The sequence below is a fragment of the Felis catus genome, chromosome E3 (genome assembly GCF_018350175.1).
Source record: "Felis catus isolate Fca126 chromosome E3, F.catus_Fca126_mat1.0, whole genome shotgun sequence".
Lineage (NCBI taxonomy): Eukaryota > Metazoa > Chordata > Mammalia > Carnivora > Felidae > Felis > Felis catus.
The window spans coordinates 39,669,154-39,684,923 of NC_058383.1; the positions used below are offsets into that span (position 1 = coordinate 39,669,154).

Sequence of the window (15,770 nt, forward strand, 5' to 3'; positions counted from 1 at the left end):
CATGCGAACGCGTCCTTCCTAGCCACTGCTGGAGGAGAAAAAGTACACTTTAAGGCCAAACAAAAGATAGCATATTTATTTGGAAAATAATCGTTTCAAAATTATCTCCCAAATTCAGAATCTACGAGCCATGGCACAGATGAGTGAGGTCATCATTAACTGATCACTTAATACAATCTTAAATTAACTGATTACGGGAGCAGTGGTTTTCCCCAGTTCCGTGATAAGAATCACTTGGAATGCTGGAGATTAATTCTGCCAATTAATATGGTGGGCCTGGTATGTGTCAGTAAGGTGGAAATTTTTTATTTTTACAATTACCTCCAGATGGTTATAGTGATCAAGGAATTTTAGAAAACATGATTTTCAACTTCCTTTGCAGATTTTCAGTGTTGAATTCCTGATCCCAGAATGACTCACGGAAAAGTCTTATCCAGTCTGGTTTTAGGAAAGGAAAGTAAGGCCTCTGAACATTTAGTTTGATAAATTCTCCTCTTTGGAAGCTTCACGAAAACTTTGTTTTTTGTTTTTTTTTTTTTTCCTAAAAGACAATCGTTCTTTCCATTTCTGGCCCAGCTTTTCGATCACGTTTTCCTGGAAGAGTCCGTCTTCCTTAAGTCATAACAACCCAATTAGGTCATATTTAAAAATTATTTCTTATTAAAGCATCGTTGCATTTAACAATTTTGCTTGCTTCTTCTGTCCACCTCCCTTCTCTCCTGAAACTTAAGAAGCCCGGGTGCTTTGCACAGACTCAGTACTCTGGCCTTTCGACCTTAAATCTCATACTGACGACCCCGTGTATGCCGGCCTGGATCTCGTCGTTTTCTTTAACGGGTCCGACTCCCTTTGGCGTCCCGGTCAAGATAATATCTCCTTCTTCCAAGGTCATTATCTTAGAAACGTAGCTGATAATGTAGGGGATGGAAAAGATCATGGAGGACGTGTCACCCTCCTGCCTTAGTTCGCCGTTGACCCTGAGCCAGAGCTTCAGGTTGTGAGGGTCGGGGATCTTCTCTTTGGGCACGAACGCGCTGACGGGGCAGGAGGCCGTGAAGCTCTTGGCGAGGGTCCAGGGCAGCCCCTTCTTCTTGCACTCGTCCTGCACGTCTCTGGCGGTCATGTCCAGGCACAGGGCATAGCCGGCCACGTAGTCCATGGCGGCGGCCTCGGGCACCGCGCGGCCGCGCCTGCCCATTACCACGCCCAGCTCGAGCTCGTGGTGCAGGTTGCGGCTGTAGGCCGGCATGAGGATGGCGGAGCCCTCGGGGGCGTAGGCGGTGGACGGCTTCAGGAAGAGCACCGGCTCGCTCGGCACGGCGCTCTGCATCTCCCTGGCGTGCTCCGCGTAGTTCCTGCCCACGCACACGATGTTCTTTCCCCACTCCCAGAAGCGGGACAACGGCCTGGGGGCTGCCATGTCCCGGCCGGGCGACCCCGAAGTCACGTGACTCCGCCGGAACCCGGTCACCTGATGCCTACGGCGCCCGGGAGAGAACCAACTACCTCTGAGCGCCGTCCCGTCGGCGACGGCCAGTTCCGCTCTGCGCTCTACCGGGCGCTCGGGAGTCGCAGCGCTCGGACTCCTGGCAGCCGCTGTCCAGCAGCTGCCTCGGCCGCCTGTCTGGTCCCTGGAGAGAGGCGGAGGCCCTGACGCTGCTCTCCGGTCGCCGCCTCAGCCGCCTCCTGCCGCCTCCCGGCCGGAGCTCAGGTCCGCCGCTGCCGGGCCGCGAGCGGGCACGGGTTTGGACGCGAGCGCCGATTGGTCGGGGTCTGGGGCGGGGGCGCGAGACGTGCGCCGATTGGCTGGGGGGCGGGGCAGCGGGCGCCGATTGGCCGCGGCGCGCCTCCGGCGTGTGCAGCCCGCCCGCCCCTCGCGTCGCCGCCGCCGTCGCCGCCGCCGCCCCGGGTCATGGTGCTGGGCCGCGGGCTGCTCGGCCTCCGGAGCGTCTCCGCACTGGGAGCCGCCTGCGCCCGCCGCGGCCTGGGTACGTGGGCCGGGGCTGGCCGGGGTCTGACGAGGCGCGCGCCTGACAGGGGTCGGGGGCGCGGGGACCGGCCCGCGGAGGGGATTCCGCCGGCGTCGGGGCCGGGTAACGGCGGTTAGGCCGCCGCGCCCTCCCGAGGGGGCCGGGGCTCCGGGGACGGCCGGGAGGCGCCGGTCCGCCGCGGGCTGACGCTGTTTTCTGTCGACACAGGCTCGTAACCCCCGCGCAGGCAGGCCGCCTGGGGTCGGGAAAAGGCGCCGCGGCGCTTGAGTCAGGCTTGGCGGGGGCTGAAGACAGCGGGGTCACTGGTCAGCTGGGGGTTGCTGCAGGAACTGTGCCCGGTAAGGAGCCTCGCGCCGCCTCCCCGCCCCTGCGGGCCCATAGCCCCGGGGAGCGCGTTCCCGTCTTCTCCTCCAGGAGAAACCCGGGCCACACTATTCCGAGGTGTAGACAAAGGGCACAGACCCGGCGCGGGTCCCGGGAGCCGTGGGAACCTTGACCCCCCCCCCCCCACCCTCCCCCAGCCTCTCTTCCTCACCACCCAGCCCTCCAGACTGAGAGGCGTGGGACGCGCTGGCCCAGGGGCCTGCTCCTGCAGCTGTCAGTCACCGTGTTCCCTCCCGCCTTGAGGGAATGTTTTGACCTTGATCTTGAAATCTTTTTCCTTATTCCTGACGTCTCTTGTGGCTGGTGTAGCGGCAGGGGCAGTAGGTTAACCTGAGCCTTTGCAGATGGTTAGTCGTTACCCGAATGACCACACAGCTGTTAGGGACAGGAAGCCAGCCCCTGCAATCTCAGCGAGCGCTCTCAGGGGTCTGGAGTGGGTGAGCTGTTGCCCTTGCTAAGGGAAGGGCCCCCGGAGACCCTCACCGGACTGTCAGGGCCTCTGGCAGATCGCCTGTCTGTGGCTTGGTTTCAGCTCAGGTCACGATCTCATGGTTTGTGAGTTCAAGCCCCGGGCAGCCTCTGTGCTGACCGGGTGCAGCCTGCTTGTGCTTCTCTCCCTCCCTCTCTCTGCCCCTCCCCCTGTTCGTGCTTTCTTTTTCCCTCAAAATAAATAAACTGAAAAAAAAAATCCGTATGTTAAAAAGAGAGAGAGAAGCCACTCAGAACAGGTCTCAGGACTTGGCCCCGACTGTAGGCTGCAGTCCTGTGCCCTCTGCTTATACACAAGCAAACTGGTTGCAAACCAGTGAGCTGGAAGCATTTCTCAGGCATATAATTTTTGGAAAAGGACTAATGTTTCTGGTGGTGCCTGCAGAAATAATTGTGAGTTCCCCAGTCTCCCCAGGAGAAGCCTCAGCACAGGTTGTAAATAGTGTTCCTTCACTGGTCGCGCTCCTCTCCCAGCCTGCAGAGTCTTGCTTTAATCCTTTAATCCTGTCACCCCCCCACCCCCACCCCCACCCCACTCTGCTCTGCAGTCCTTCCTGGGCCCTGATAGCACTGGACTTTAGCAGAGGTGGAATATCACAGAAACTGGATGATACAGAAATGTTTGTTTTGCCGTGGGCGAGAAGGGCGGGGGAAATGCCAGCCGCTTGTCAGAGGAAAGGGGAATTGGATACTTGGTGTCCCCTTTAAAGCTGCGATTCGGCCAGTTTCCCCATGAGCACGCCACCGCCCCTGGCTGGTGCTGCCTGCGTTTTGGATCCCTTCCGGGAGAGGCCCCCCATCCCAATACCGACCCCAGAATTTCACGGCCGGGTCCTGTCACCTTTAGTGGTGTTGATCTTTTTTTGCGTTAAGACTTAGAGTATTGTTGGCGCCTCTGTGAATTTTTAGGTTGAATAAGTTTGTTGAAAATATCTTGGCACCTGACTCCTTGGTGGAGGATGCTTTTGGCTCTTGCCCTGGCGGGGTCCTGTGGCTCAACAGACGGTGATTCCGTCTCCTGCACACTTGAATCTGGAACCCTGGTGGCCCCTGGTGGGTTTTGGGGGTTATCCAGACTTCCAGCTCTGCCCTTTGAAAGTGAATATTGTTCTCTTCTCTGGCTGGAGGCCTGGGAGGGGCGGTGAGCCCGTGTGACTGAGGCTCTGTTAGCTGGGCCACGGGGCACTGAAACGTAGTCTTGCTAGGCATGTGCCCTCGGGCTTCCTCTCTTCCTGGTCTGAGTCAGGTGTGAGCACCCAGAACGAGTGGCGGTCACAGCTGACGGTGATTTGATCACAGCCACAAGCTGGTCCTTCTGTCCTCTTGGAACCCGCGGGAAAGAAAAAAAGGATCATGGTCTGAGCGAAATGATTTGTGAATATGCACATGAATAATTTTCTGTATTTTCCTTGCGGGTATGGTAAAGTGAGGATATTTTCTTCTTTACCAAAGGAACTCAGAGAAGCAGACATGGCCAGCCTCACGCTCTGTTGCTCGCTGTCACTTCCCCAGGTCGTGGCATCGGGACGCCAGGGCTCCTGTGCCGTGTCAGCCTGGCGCGGCCTCCTGTGGACGCTGACCGGGCTGCCCTTTGTATTCAGGTCCGGCCCTGCTGGGCGTCCTTCTCCATCACACGGACTGTAGGAAGAGCTCCACCATGGACCAGGGAACCCTGAGGGTCGAGTTGCTGCCCGCGCTGACCGACAACTACATGTACCTGATCATCGACGGCGAGACCAAGGAGGCCGCCATCGTGGACCCGGTGCAGCCTCAGAAGGTGGGAGGCCCCGGCACTGCGTGTTTGTCCCCCGCCAGGGTTCCTGTCTGCAGTGTCCTCGCGGCTTGGCCGAAGCTAAACTGAAATTAATCCATTTGGTTTTGAAAAACAACTGAACTAGCGTCCGGCCACTCTGCTGTGGGGCGGAAGGCCAGGGAGGGGTGGGGCCGGCAAAGGCTGGGGTGTGGAGAGAAGTGGGTTTCTGTCTGTAAGGTCCCTGGTGGGGGGCGGGGAGCAGGAGCCCCCCTCAGCCTGCCCGCCCTTCCACGAGGCTTGCTGTCCCTCCGCGCTGCCTCTGGGGGCGGCGACATCGTCTGGAGGGGCTCAGGTTGTGGCTGGCACGGAAGCTGCCACTTGCTGCGTGAGAGAATAAGGCCACCTTTGCCCTGAGCTGCTGGAGGGGTGTTGGAGGGCGGGGGGGCACAGGTCGGCAGGGTCAGGTCAGGGCCCAGCCCCTCCCGGCAAACCTTGGGTCCCACTGGGCACCGCCGCGGGCTTTGGAGCCAGTGCTGGGAGCGTGGCCGTGGCCCATGTCTTGTCTCACGTTTGGCTGCAGGTCGTAGAAACGGTGAGAAAGCACGGCGTGAAGCTGACCACAGTGCTCACCACCCACCACCACTGGTAAGCTCTGGAGCCCGAGCTACCTCCACGTCAGTCGAGCTGCCTGGGCCTGTACGCCCCAGGCTGGCGTCCGTGGGGGTCGGCACCTGCAGGCTCCCTGGACCCTCCCACAGGCGGAGGCCTGGGGCGTCGGGGTCCCCGGAAGCCGTCCCCTCCCAGCTGTATCCTCTGCGCAGCCGAGGGCTGGCCCTGGCGGGACCGTGAGAGGACTCGAGGGCGCCAGCCTCCGGGCTGCTGCCCCTCGACCTTGGCCCCGGCCACGGGCTCTGCTAACTCTGGGGCTCTGTGGGGAGGACCTCCAGCCGCGTCTTTGAAGGCTCTTGGGCTTGTGTGATGGGAGACCGGCTTTGATGTGGGGGAAGAAACTAGTCTAGACGTCAGTGTTTTTAAAAATCAAGCAGGTGTATTTGGAGAGGTTGTGGTTTTTGAAATTTGAAGGGAAAAGGATGAAAGGAGCACTTGTGTTTGGGTTTTAGACCCTCCCGTGGGGTTTCTGAAACTTTTGAGTCTCTTCTCCGCTGGAAAAAAATCTTTATTTGGCTCATTTTCTTTTCTAATTAAGTGCCTGAGGGCAGCCAGCCCCTGACAGCCCGTCCCCGAGGCTGCCGCTGCGCTTGAGTCTGCGTGGGGCGTCTTCCCCGTGGGAGTGGCTTGGGCACGTGGGTCGGCCAGTTTGCTCTGTGGTGGCACCTTCTCGGTCGATGTAACTAAGCCGCTGAGAGTCTATGGGGGCGTCAGGTGTTAATTCCTGGTGCTAATGGATGGGTTTATTGCCGTGCCCTTGGCCGCTGCCCAGCCAGCTGCTCTTTCTGGAAGGTGCCCCGCGGGCTGCGGTCTCCTGCGCCAAGTAACCACCACGTCACTTTTCTGATGTTGCGATGCTTTGAGGTTTTTCACGCGTTTGTGTTGGAACACAAGATCCCAAACTAGGTCCCAGGCTGAGCCCCAGGGCGTAGGCGCCTCCCTCTCTCACTGTCCTCGCTCTCCTTGGTGGAGGCGGAGGTGTTTCTGCAGGTCAGTGGGGGACAGTGCTGGGACGCTGGCCTGTGTGGAGCTGACCTGGGGGTGAGGGAAGGGCCCGCCCCTGTTATCTCTGGGCTCTGCCATGTCTGGGCCCCCGGAGGACTCCGTAGATAAATGTGTGGTGAGGAGCAGGCGCTCTCTGGCCATCCGCAGCCCTCGCCTTGTCCTGGGAAGGCTGATCTGGTGTTGGGACACTAGCCCTGCTCCGAGGTCAGGGCCCTGGGCTCACGCTGGCGTGGTTCCAGCCCCACAAGGCCAGGGGTGGAACTCTTTTCCTGTTTCTGAAGCGCAGGTCAGGCTGCCCCCATTGAGTGCTGGGAGCCCTGGAGGAGTGTCCTGGCTGAGGTTAGAATCCCTTGCAGGGTGAGGGTGGGTGGGGGGGAGTGTGTCCAGGGCTGGCCTGGCCCCAGCTCACCCTCTGCCTCTGCCCGTTTGAGTGTGTGTGTGTCTATTTGTTTGTTTGTTTAGATATAAGTGTTTGTATGTTTTAAAGTTTTTAATATTTTAATTTTTAACATTTTATTTTAGAGAGAGCATGAGTGAGGAAGAGGGCAGAGGGAGAGAGAGAGAGAGAGAGAAGAGAGAGAGAATCTTATGCAGAGCCCCACAAGGGTTCAATCCCATGACCGTGAGACCATGACCTGATGAGCCTGAGTCGGGTGCTTAACTGACTGAGCCCCCCAGGCACCCCTAAAGTGTTAATTTTGACTCCAGTTAACGTGCAGTGTTACGTTAGCTTCACGTGTACGGTACAGTGATTCAGCAATTCCATACGTCACCTGGAGGTCGTCACGACAAGAGCACTCTTAATCCCCATCCTGTTTCCCTCGCCCCCTCTGGTGACCATCAGTGTGTTCTCTGTAGTTAAGAGTCTGTCTCTTGGCTTGCCCCCCCGGCCCCGATTTGTTTTTCCCTTTGCTCGTTTGTTTTGTTTCTTAAATTCCACATGTGAGTGAGATCACACGGTATTTGTCTTTCTCTGACTTATTTTGCTTAGCATTGTACTTTCTAGACCTATCTGTGTCGTTGCAAATGACAAGAGTTCATACTTTTTTATGACTAATGTTCCGTTGTGTGTGTGTATGCACATAAATATATCACATTTTCTTTATTCATTTATCAGTCAGAGGACACTTGGGCTGCTTCCTTACCTTGGCTGTCATAGATAATGCTGCTATAAACATTGGGGTGTTCTTGTATCCCTTGGATAGATACCTAGCAGTGCAACTGCTGGGCCGTAGGGTAGTTCTGTTTTTAATTTTTTGAGGGACCTCCATACTTTTCTTCAGAATGGCTGCACCGGTTTGCATTCCCACCAAAAAGGGTTCCCCTTTCTCCGCATCCTCGCCAATGTCTCTTGTTGCCTGAGTTGTTCACGTGAGCCATTCTGACAGGTGTGAGGTGATACGTCATTGTGGTTTTGATTTGCATTTCCCTGATGATGAGTGATGTCGAGCATTTTTTCATGTGTCGGTTGGCTATCTGGATGTCCTCTTTGGGGAAGTGTCTATTTGTGTCTTTTGCCCATTTCTTCACTGGATTATTTGTGTTTTGGCCTGGACGGTCCCCTGTGTCAGGAGCATCACAGGCACATCAGTTCGATAAGTTCTTTATAGATTTTGGATACCAACTCTTTATCTCATATGTCATTTGCAAATATCTTCTCCCATTCTGTGAGTTGCCTTTTAGTTTTGTTGATTGTTTCCTTCACTGTGCAGAAGCTTTTTATCTTGATGAGGTCCCAATTTTTGCTTTCGTTTGCCTTGCCTCCAGAGGTGTGTGTAGTAAGAAGTTGCTCTGATTGACGTCAAAGAAGTTACCGCCTGTGTTCTCCTCGAGGATTTTGATAGCCTCCTGTCTTCATTTAGGCCTCTCATCCATTTTATTTTTGTGTCTGGTGTAAGAAATTGGTCCGGGTTCATTTTTCTTCATGTTTGCTGTCCAGTTTTCCCAGCACCACTTGCTGAAGAGACTGTCTTTATTCCATTGGATATTCTTTCCTGCGTGGTCAAAGAGGAGTCGGCCATCTGTTTGTGGGTCCATTTCTGGGTTCTCTGTCCTGTTCCATTGATCTGAGTGTCTGTTCTTGTGCCAGTACCATACTGTCTTTTTTTTTTTTTTTAATTTTTTTTTCAACTTTTTTTTATTTATTTTTGGGACAGAGAGAGACAGAGCATGAATGGGGGAGGGGCAGAGAGAGAGGGAGACACAGAATCGGAAACAGGCTCCAGGCTCTGAGCCATCAGCCCAGAGCCTGACGCGGGGCTCAAACTCACGGACCGCGAGATCGTGACCTGGCTGAAGTCGGACGCTTAACCGACTGAGCCACCCGGGTGCCCCAAAGTACCATACTGTCTTGATGAGGACAGCTTTGTGATAAAGCTTGAAGTTTTGGCTTTCCTCTTCAGGGTTGCTTTGGTTATTCGGGGTCTTTTGTGGATCCATACAGATTTTAGGATCATTTGTTCTAGCTCTGTGAAGGATGCTGGCGTTATTTTGATAAGGATTGAATTAAACGTGTAGATTGCTTCGGGTAGTATCGAAATTTTAGCGATTTTGTTTTTCTACTCCACTTCTTGCAAACGCTTTTGTTCAGTGTATTATAGTTTTCAGAGTACAGGCCTTTCATCTCCTTGGCTAGGTTTATTCCTGGATATCTTATTCTTTTGGGTGTAACTGTAGATGGGCCTGTGTGCTCCGAGCGGCGGGTCCCAAACTGGGACGAGGGGGCCTTTGAAACTCCCGCTGTGCCAGCCGCCCCCCGGCCAGCGGCGTCAGGAGCGGGGCAGGAGCCAGGACTTGGTGCTTCTTACAGATCCTCTGGCTACTCTTATGTGCCCAAAGCGTGGGAGCTGGGGGCTTGGGGATTATCCAGGTGTTTGTGATTTGGGTCGGTCGCTCCAGAAGCTTCTCCCGCAACAGGGCAGGGGCACAGAAGTGCCTCATTTGGGAATGGCGTATCTGAGAGTGTTCTTTTCAGTGGAGCCAAATGACACTGAGGCCAGTTTCCTGTGTTGGGAGATGCGTTCCCGCTTCTGAGAAGGTAACCAGGAAAGAACATCCGGTCGGGGTTTAAAAGCAAGTGGGCCCCTCCCACGAGCAGGAGCCCAGGTCTCCTTTCCAACTTCCAGGGACCACGCTGGTGGGAACGAGAAGCTGGTCAAGTTGGAGCCTGGGTTGAAGGTGTGTGGGGGCGATGACCGGATCGGGGCACTGACTCACAAGGTCGCACATCTGTCCACACTGCAGGTGAGCAGCGAACGAATGGAAAGCACTCGAACGTGGTTGGCCTCTGGGCCTTAAAGGGGCGGGGTGTGGCAGGGACACTTGCCCTGCTCCTGGTAGTTCCCTCCCCTACCCAGGGGCCCAGAGGGGACCTCGAGGGCTTGGGATCGGAGGCAGCATAACCTGCGAATGGGTGGAGGGCCTCTCGGGGCCGCCTAGGCCTGCACGGTCCCCAGTGTCAGGAGCATCACAGGCATGTCAGTAGGCCGATGGTCCCGGCTGCGGGGAGAGGCTGCCAGGCAGGGTTTTGAGACCGTTGGGGAAGTGGAAAAGCAGAGCACGCACACATCAGGTTCTCACATCAGCGTCACGTCTCTTGGAAGTGATGACGATGTGCGGTTAAGCGAGGGGACGTCTCTCTCCTAGGAGACTCAGCTGGAGCCTTTAGGGGCGATATGTCAGCGCATGCGTGACTCCAGGTGTGTGTGCACAGGACACGCTGCGGACAGGTGCACCGTTAGCATTTGGTGACCGGGTAAAGGTCACAGAAGTTCCTCTTTTTTTCAGTTTTTTGGTAGGTTTGAAAGTTTTTTTTAAAGTTGGCAGGGGGGCAGTGGGAGACAGAGAAGGAAAACCAAACGGAAGGTCAAGTACTTAAGGAAAGCTAGCTTTTCAAGCACGACACCTGGTTCAAATTCAGCCCGATGTTGAGGAAGAAAGCAAAAGAAGCCCCTTTGCTTTTGCACACCAGCAATACCAGGTTGCAGGTGCGCCTCGCCTCTGGGGCGCCCTCGAGGTCGGGGTCCCATGGTCACCGGCGAGATCTGTGTCCTGCTCAGTGGAGCAGTGGTGATGGAAGCCGCGCTCTCCTTGGGGGCGTTGAGGGTCTGAGGGGGAGTCCGTGGGATCGGTGGTCCACCTCCTGGGAGCCCGTGGGCGAGTTCGCAGCGTGCAGGGAGCCCATGGCAGTGCGTGCTTCGTTTAAGGTGGGGTCTCTCAACGTCAAGTGCCTGTCCACACCGTGCCACACTTCCGGCCACATCTGCTACTTCGTGAGCAAGCCCGGGAGCTCTGAGCCTCCTGCTGTGTTCACAGGTGAGGAGTGTTCTGATGTGCGTGCTGGGGCGGGGTGTACTTTAAAAGACCCCCGTGACTTAGAGTTGTCCGAGAGCTCGGGGCAGAGAAGTGGAGCGTTTGCGGCCAGGCTTCCCGAGCAGGGCTGTGGCAGGGGGCCGCAGGGGGCCTGCAGCCCTGGGGGCAGAGCATGGGAAGGCCGCTGTTTGGATGCACCCCCGGCCTCGGCCTGCGTGAGTGGCCGGCAGGTAGGCCTTTCCAGCAGTCGAAGGGGCTTTTCCCTTTGGAGAGAAAGTGAGAGAATGTTGCTGCTGATGGGGGAGCCGGTGAGGACCGGAGCGGCAGAGCGTATCAGCCCCAGCCTCGAGCAGGCCCTGCGGCGGCCAGAGGCAGCGTGGGGGCCCAGAGCAGCTCTGCAGCCGGGCGGGTGCGTGTGGGGATCCGGGTGGGGACCCATGTCGGCTCTGCGGCGGGGCTCAGTCAACAGCCAAGTGCGGCGCGGGTGACACGAGACGTTAACTCGGGGAAACCACAGACGGAGCGTGGGGTGCACGGGGCCTCTGGGACCTCCACAGCGCTCGTGAGCCCCTCTTTCCCCGTCGAAGACGACTTTAAAGACTGCAGCCGTTCTCAGTGTCTTCGGTGGTGCAGCAGCAGGACGTGTGGTCCCTGGGGTGACCCCGAGTTCGGGGTGTGCAGCCCTGAGCTCGCTCTGGGCCTCGCCCGCCTGTGCGGGGGCAGGTGGGCACTGGGCCCGGGAGAGTCTGCGCCCCTGTCATTGCTGCGTCGGGTGGGTCCTTGGACGTCAGTCTGCGCATCTGCCGGGTGGGCTCTTGGGGGTTGGAGTGAGGCGGGTCCCTCGGGACGGCACAGAGGGGAGAAGCCGTGTCCCCGCCTTGGAAGGCGGGTCTGCCTGCGCAGAGACCCCAGTCTGAGCCCAGGCCCATGCGGTGCGTGTGTCCTCCGTGAGACCACGGCCGGCGGGGGTGTGTTGTACGTGCCAAGTCGCGTGTGCCCTCGCGGCGCAGCTCAGGTGTCCGCGGCACGGACAGTGAGGACTCAATGTGCGGGAACGGGACGTCCGGCAGGTCCTGGTGTGGAAATAGGGGAAGGCCGGGCCCCCGAGTCTCCTGTTCCTGTGTGCAGCCCGGCCTTCTCTGTGGTCTCTCTGGCTTCTAGCTGGTTCTGACTTACCCTTCCTGGTGGGGCTGTTCAGGGGCACAGCCCAGTCCTGACCCCACTAGGATGTCCTGTCGTCTTGTGGGAACAGTGCTGCACCACACTGTGATGGCCCCACGGTGGCACCCTGGTCCTGGGTTGTGGTCCCAGCGGCCCCCCCCCCCCCCCCACCTCGGGGAAGAGTCTGGCCTGCACTGATGGAGGAGGACTCCCCGCCACCGGGGCCTGGAGAACAACGGTGCCTGAGCCCCCGCTTGGCACGGAGCCCTTCTCAGGGAGGACCCAGGGCGGGAAGCAGCAGCCCACAGAGCCTCAGTGGGGGTCAGGAGCAGGGGTGTCAGGAGGAGGGGAGTCAGGAGGAGAGGTGTCAGAAGGAGGGCCAGGAGGAGCGGTATCTGGAGGAGGGGTGTCAGGAGGAGGGTCGGGAGCAGGGGTGTCCGGAGAAGGGTCAGAAGGAGGAGGGTCAGGAGCAGGGGTGTCTGGAGGAGGGCCAGGAGGGGAGTCAGGAAGAGGGTGGAGGCGGGTCAGGAACAGGGATGTCAGGAGGAGGGGACGCCCCTCTAAAGGGCTGAGGCAGGAAGGGGGTCTGTGAGGCGGCAGGCTTGGGTCTTGAGGGCCCGGGTGGTGGCCAGTGGGATCCCGGGGGTTCTGTGGGCTGGCACTGCCTCCCAGGATGAGAGGAGACTTGGGGAGGGGCCCCGGCTGGCTCAGCCCGTGGGGCACGTGACTCTCGGTCTCGGGGTTGTGAGTCGAGCTCTACATTGGGTGCAGAGATTACTTAAGAAAAGAAAAAAACCCCAACACAATTATAAAGAAGTAAAAAGAAAAAATAGGCGCCTTAGGGAGGTGGGTCTGGGAGGGCTGCTGGGTGGGTGGGGACAAGGGCTGGTGGGGGGTCTCGGCGCTATGCGGACAGGCTAGGACAGTGAAGGGAGGAGTGGGGAGACCCTAAGGGGTGGGTTTGAGCCGCTGTTGGCGGGACTGGTAGTGCCAGTTAGCGAGACTTGACGGGAGAGGTTGGGGCACGGGAGCCGAGAGCTGGGCGTCTCTCTGGGTCCAACCTGGCAGTTAGGGGTGGCCCATCGGGGTCTGGTAGAGGCCGGCTATGGGTACAGCCATGAACGCTTGGTGTCCAGTGTAGCTCAGGAGCTGGCCACCAGCCCCTCAGGGGGTGTCCTGCCGGCAGCCCCCCACTGCTCCGTGGCTGTCCCGTTTTGCAGGCGACACCTTGTTCGTGGCTGGCTGTGGGAAGTTCTACGAAGGGACAGCGGACGAGATGTACAAAGCCCTGCTTGAGATCCTGGGCCGGCTCCCTCCAGACACGGTAGGTGGGGCCCCACGGAGCGAGGTCCTCACCTCCCGCCCGTCCTGTCCCCCGTGTTGGGAAGAGTGGGAAGGCAGAGGCATTTCCTCTGGAAGCGTGGCTTTTCTTGTACTATTTATTGCTGTTTAATGTACACGCAAGAAATGCCCGTTGTCCTCAGGGACACTTCGGTGCGTGTCGCTAAAAGGACCTGGCCCAGAGCCCCGCATGCGTGTCTGTGAGGGCTTTGAGGACAGATCACGGAGACTCTCTGAACTCACAGTTTGGTGTTCTCCTCAGAGAGTGTACTGCGGCCACGAATATACGATCAACAACCTCAAGTTCGCGCGCCACGTGGAGCCCAACAATACTGCCATTCAGGAGAAACTGGCCTGGGCCAAGGTGAGTGGGGCGCCCCGGGCGGGGGTGCGCCCGCGGGTCCGTGACCCCGAAGTGCCTCTCTGGGAGCAGCGCTGTCAGGGCGCGGTGTCCAGTGTGGGCAGAGGGCGCTCCTCCTGGCCAGCAAGCCAGTCTGGTCTCGGAGTGGCCCTCCTGGAACTCCGCGAGGAAGGCCCAGTTCTCTGGTTAACGTCCTTTCTGACACAGTGGGGCCGGGTTGGGCCTGGGAGTCCACATTTCCAGCAGGTGCCCGGGTGAGGCCGGCGCCGCGGGTCCCTGATCTGTGCCCCGCGTCCTGAGCACAGGGTAGGGGGGACCGTGAGTGAGCACCTCCACCTCCCGTTTGGGGAAAGCGCACCTGCCGGCCAGCGGCGGGATTTGCCCCAGAGGCTGCTAGTCCGGAAGGCATTTATTTCTGTGGCGACCCCTAGGGGTGCTCAGAGGTGTGGCTGCAGGGGTGGCCTACTGTCCCGGAGGCGTCTTCAGTGGGGGCGTCTTCAGTGGGGCGTCTGCAAATGCTGCTGCAGGTGGGTGGGCTGAGGGAGGTGCCCCTGGACTTGGGGGCCCTTCCCCATCCGGTGGCTGACGGGTGTCAGTAAGCCACACCTGGAGGCCCCAGGTGCCGCTGGGCCTTCTGCTCCGTTCATGACCAGTACTGCTTTGGAGTTTTGTTTCTTAATATATCACCTACCTGTTTTTTTTGAGCATCTTTATCAGGTTTTGGGCACGGGCTCACAAAATAACACCTGTAAGACTTCAGACACTACCTTTATCACTTGGTCAACATTATCCCTTTTTTTTGCAGTGCACGTAGGCGAGTATTTTAGTGATCTCCATGAACTCACCCTGTGTATGTACCACACGTACTGTTCCCTTTCATTTAGTAATGGGTCCTGCTGCTTTTTCCATAGCAGTCTATTCATACTGAACTAATTCGCTTCGTAGTTACCTACTTTTATTAAAAATTTTTTGAAGTGTTTATTTTTGAGAGTGAGAGAGACAGAGTGCGAGTGGGGGAGGGGCAGAGAGAGAGGGAGACACAGAATCTGAAGCAGCTCCAGGCACTGAGCGGTCAGCACGGAGCCCGACGCGGGCCTCTAACCTACGTGGGGCTCAGGTCATGACCTGAGCTTCACTGAGCCCCCCATGCGCCCCCGTGAACATTGCACTAATTTGCTTCATAGTTATCTACTTCTAAAAACTAATCTTAACTGAGGATACTTTCCATTTGATAAAACATACCTGTGTTGAGTGAGCAGTACACGGTTTGATGACTTTTGACAGTATGTGCCCCTGTGTGAGCCCCCCACCCCCAGTCGAGATTCAGTTTCCCTTGTCACTCTGCTTTCACCCCCCAGCTGCAGATCGGCTGTCACGTAGGTCACTCTGTTCTGGAGTCTCAGAAACAGAGCCGTAGAACACTGGCCGTGTCTGGCTCTTCAGCTCAACGTAACTGGAGATCCATTCCTGTTCTTGGTTTCTGAGCGGTGCGCTGTACTGCAATTTGTTTATCCGCTGTGGATGGACTCTTGGGTCGTTTCCAGCGTTTTGCTATTGTAAACAAAGTTGCCGTGAACCTCTGTGCGCACGTCTTTGTGTGAACACAGGTTTCCCAGTGTGTGGGTACAGACCTGGGGCAGCGGGGCCCGGCCGCCTGAAGTGTACGTTTAACTTTGAAGAAGCTCCCGAGCCTCTTGGCCCGTCCTCTGGGGACGTGTAAGCCCCAGGGGCTCCCCGTGCATACGTATCGCCAACGTTTTCAATTTCAGCCGTTCTAATAGGCGTGTAGCCGTGTCTCCCTGTGGTTTTAAAGTTTCCGTTGCTCTGGTGGCTGTCGGCCTCTTACAGGCCCTCTTTTGTGAAATGTCTGTTCAAATCTTTGGTCCATTTGAAAAACTGAACTCAGTTGCAAGAATTCCTTATGTATTCTGCAAACACGTCTTTACCAGATACATATCTCAAATATTTTCACCCGGTCTGTGGCTTGCCCTTTTATTTTCTTAAGTGTCTTTTCCGGAATAAAAGTTTACACTTTTTTTTTTTTTAACGTTTTATTTATATTTGAGACAGAGAGAGACAGAGCATGAACGGGGCAGGGGCAGAGAGAGAGAGGGAGACACAGAACCGGAAGCAGGCTCCAGGCTCTGAGCCATCAGCCCAAAGCCCGATGCGGGGCTCGAACTCATGGACCGCGAGATCGTGACCTGAGCTGAAGTCGGACGCTTAACCGACTGAGCCACCCAGGCGCCCCAAAAGTTTACACTTTTGATGAAGTTCAGTTTGTTGATATTTTCTCTTTACACCC

General features: G+C 57.1%; 2 protein-coding genes across 10 annotated transcripts in view; one reads left to right on the forward strand and one right to left on the reverse strand.

The window, feature by feature from the left end:
* Positions 1 to 54: 54 nt before the first annotated feature.
* On the reverse strand, positions 55 to 1,423 carry FAHD1 (fumarylacetoacetate hydrolase domain containing 1). Its single transcript, XM_006942469.5, has one exon. The coding sequence runs from the start codon at positions 1,418 to 1,420 to the stop codon at positions 755 to 757; it is 666 nt and encodes a 221-aa protein (XP_006942531.1). The 5' UTR covers positions 1,421 to 1,423; the 3' UTR covers positions 55 to 754.
* Positions 1,424 to 1,585: 162 nt separating this feature from the next.
* Positions 1,586 to 15,770, forward strand: part of HAGH (hydroxyacylglutathione hydrolase) — a 33,080-nt gene continuing 18,895 nt past the window's right edge. For 2 of the 9 annotated variants that reach the window (XM_023246408.2, XM_023246409.2), the window contains exons 1-7: positions 1,843 to 1,988; positions 4,466 to 4,641; positions 5,198 to 5,262; positions 9,417 to 9,534; positions 10,497 to 10,605; positions 12,984 to 13,087; positions 13,367 to 13,468. In XM_023246408.2, coding sequence (XP_023102176.2) covers positions 1,913 to 1,988; positions 4,466 to 4,641; positions 5,198 to 5,262; positions 9,417 to 9,534; positions 10,497 to 10,605; positions 12,984 to 13,087; positions 13,367 to 13,468 — 750 coding nt within the window. In that variant the 5' untranslated portion in view covers positions 1,843 to 1,912. The other 7 variants (XM_045047869.1, XM_045047871.1, XM_023246411.2 and 4 more) reach the window with 7 other exon arrangements.

Excerpts from the sequence above, each read along its gene's own strand:
- FAHD1 (XM_006942469.5), bottom strand. The coding sequence starts at position 1,420 with ATGGCAGCCCCCAGGCCGTTGTCCCGCTTCTGGGAGTGGGGAAAGAAC.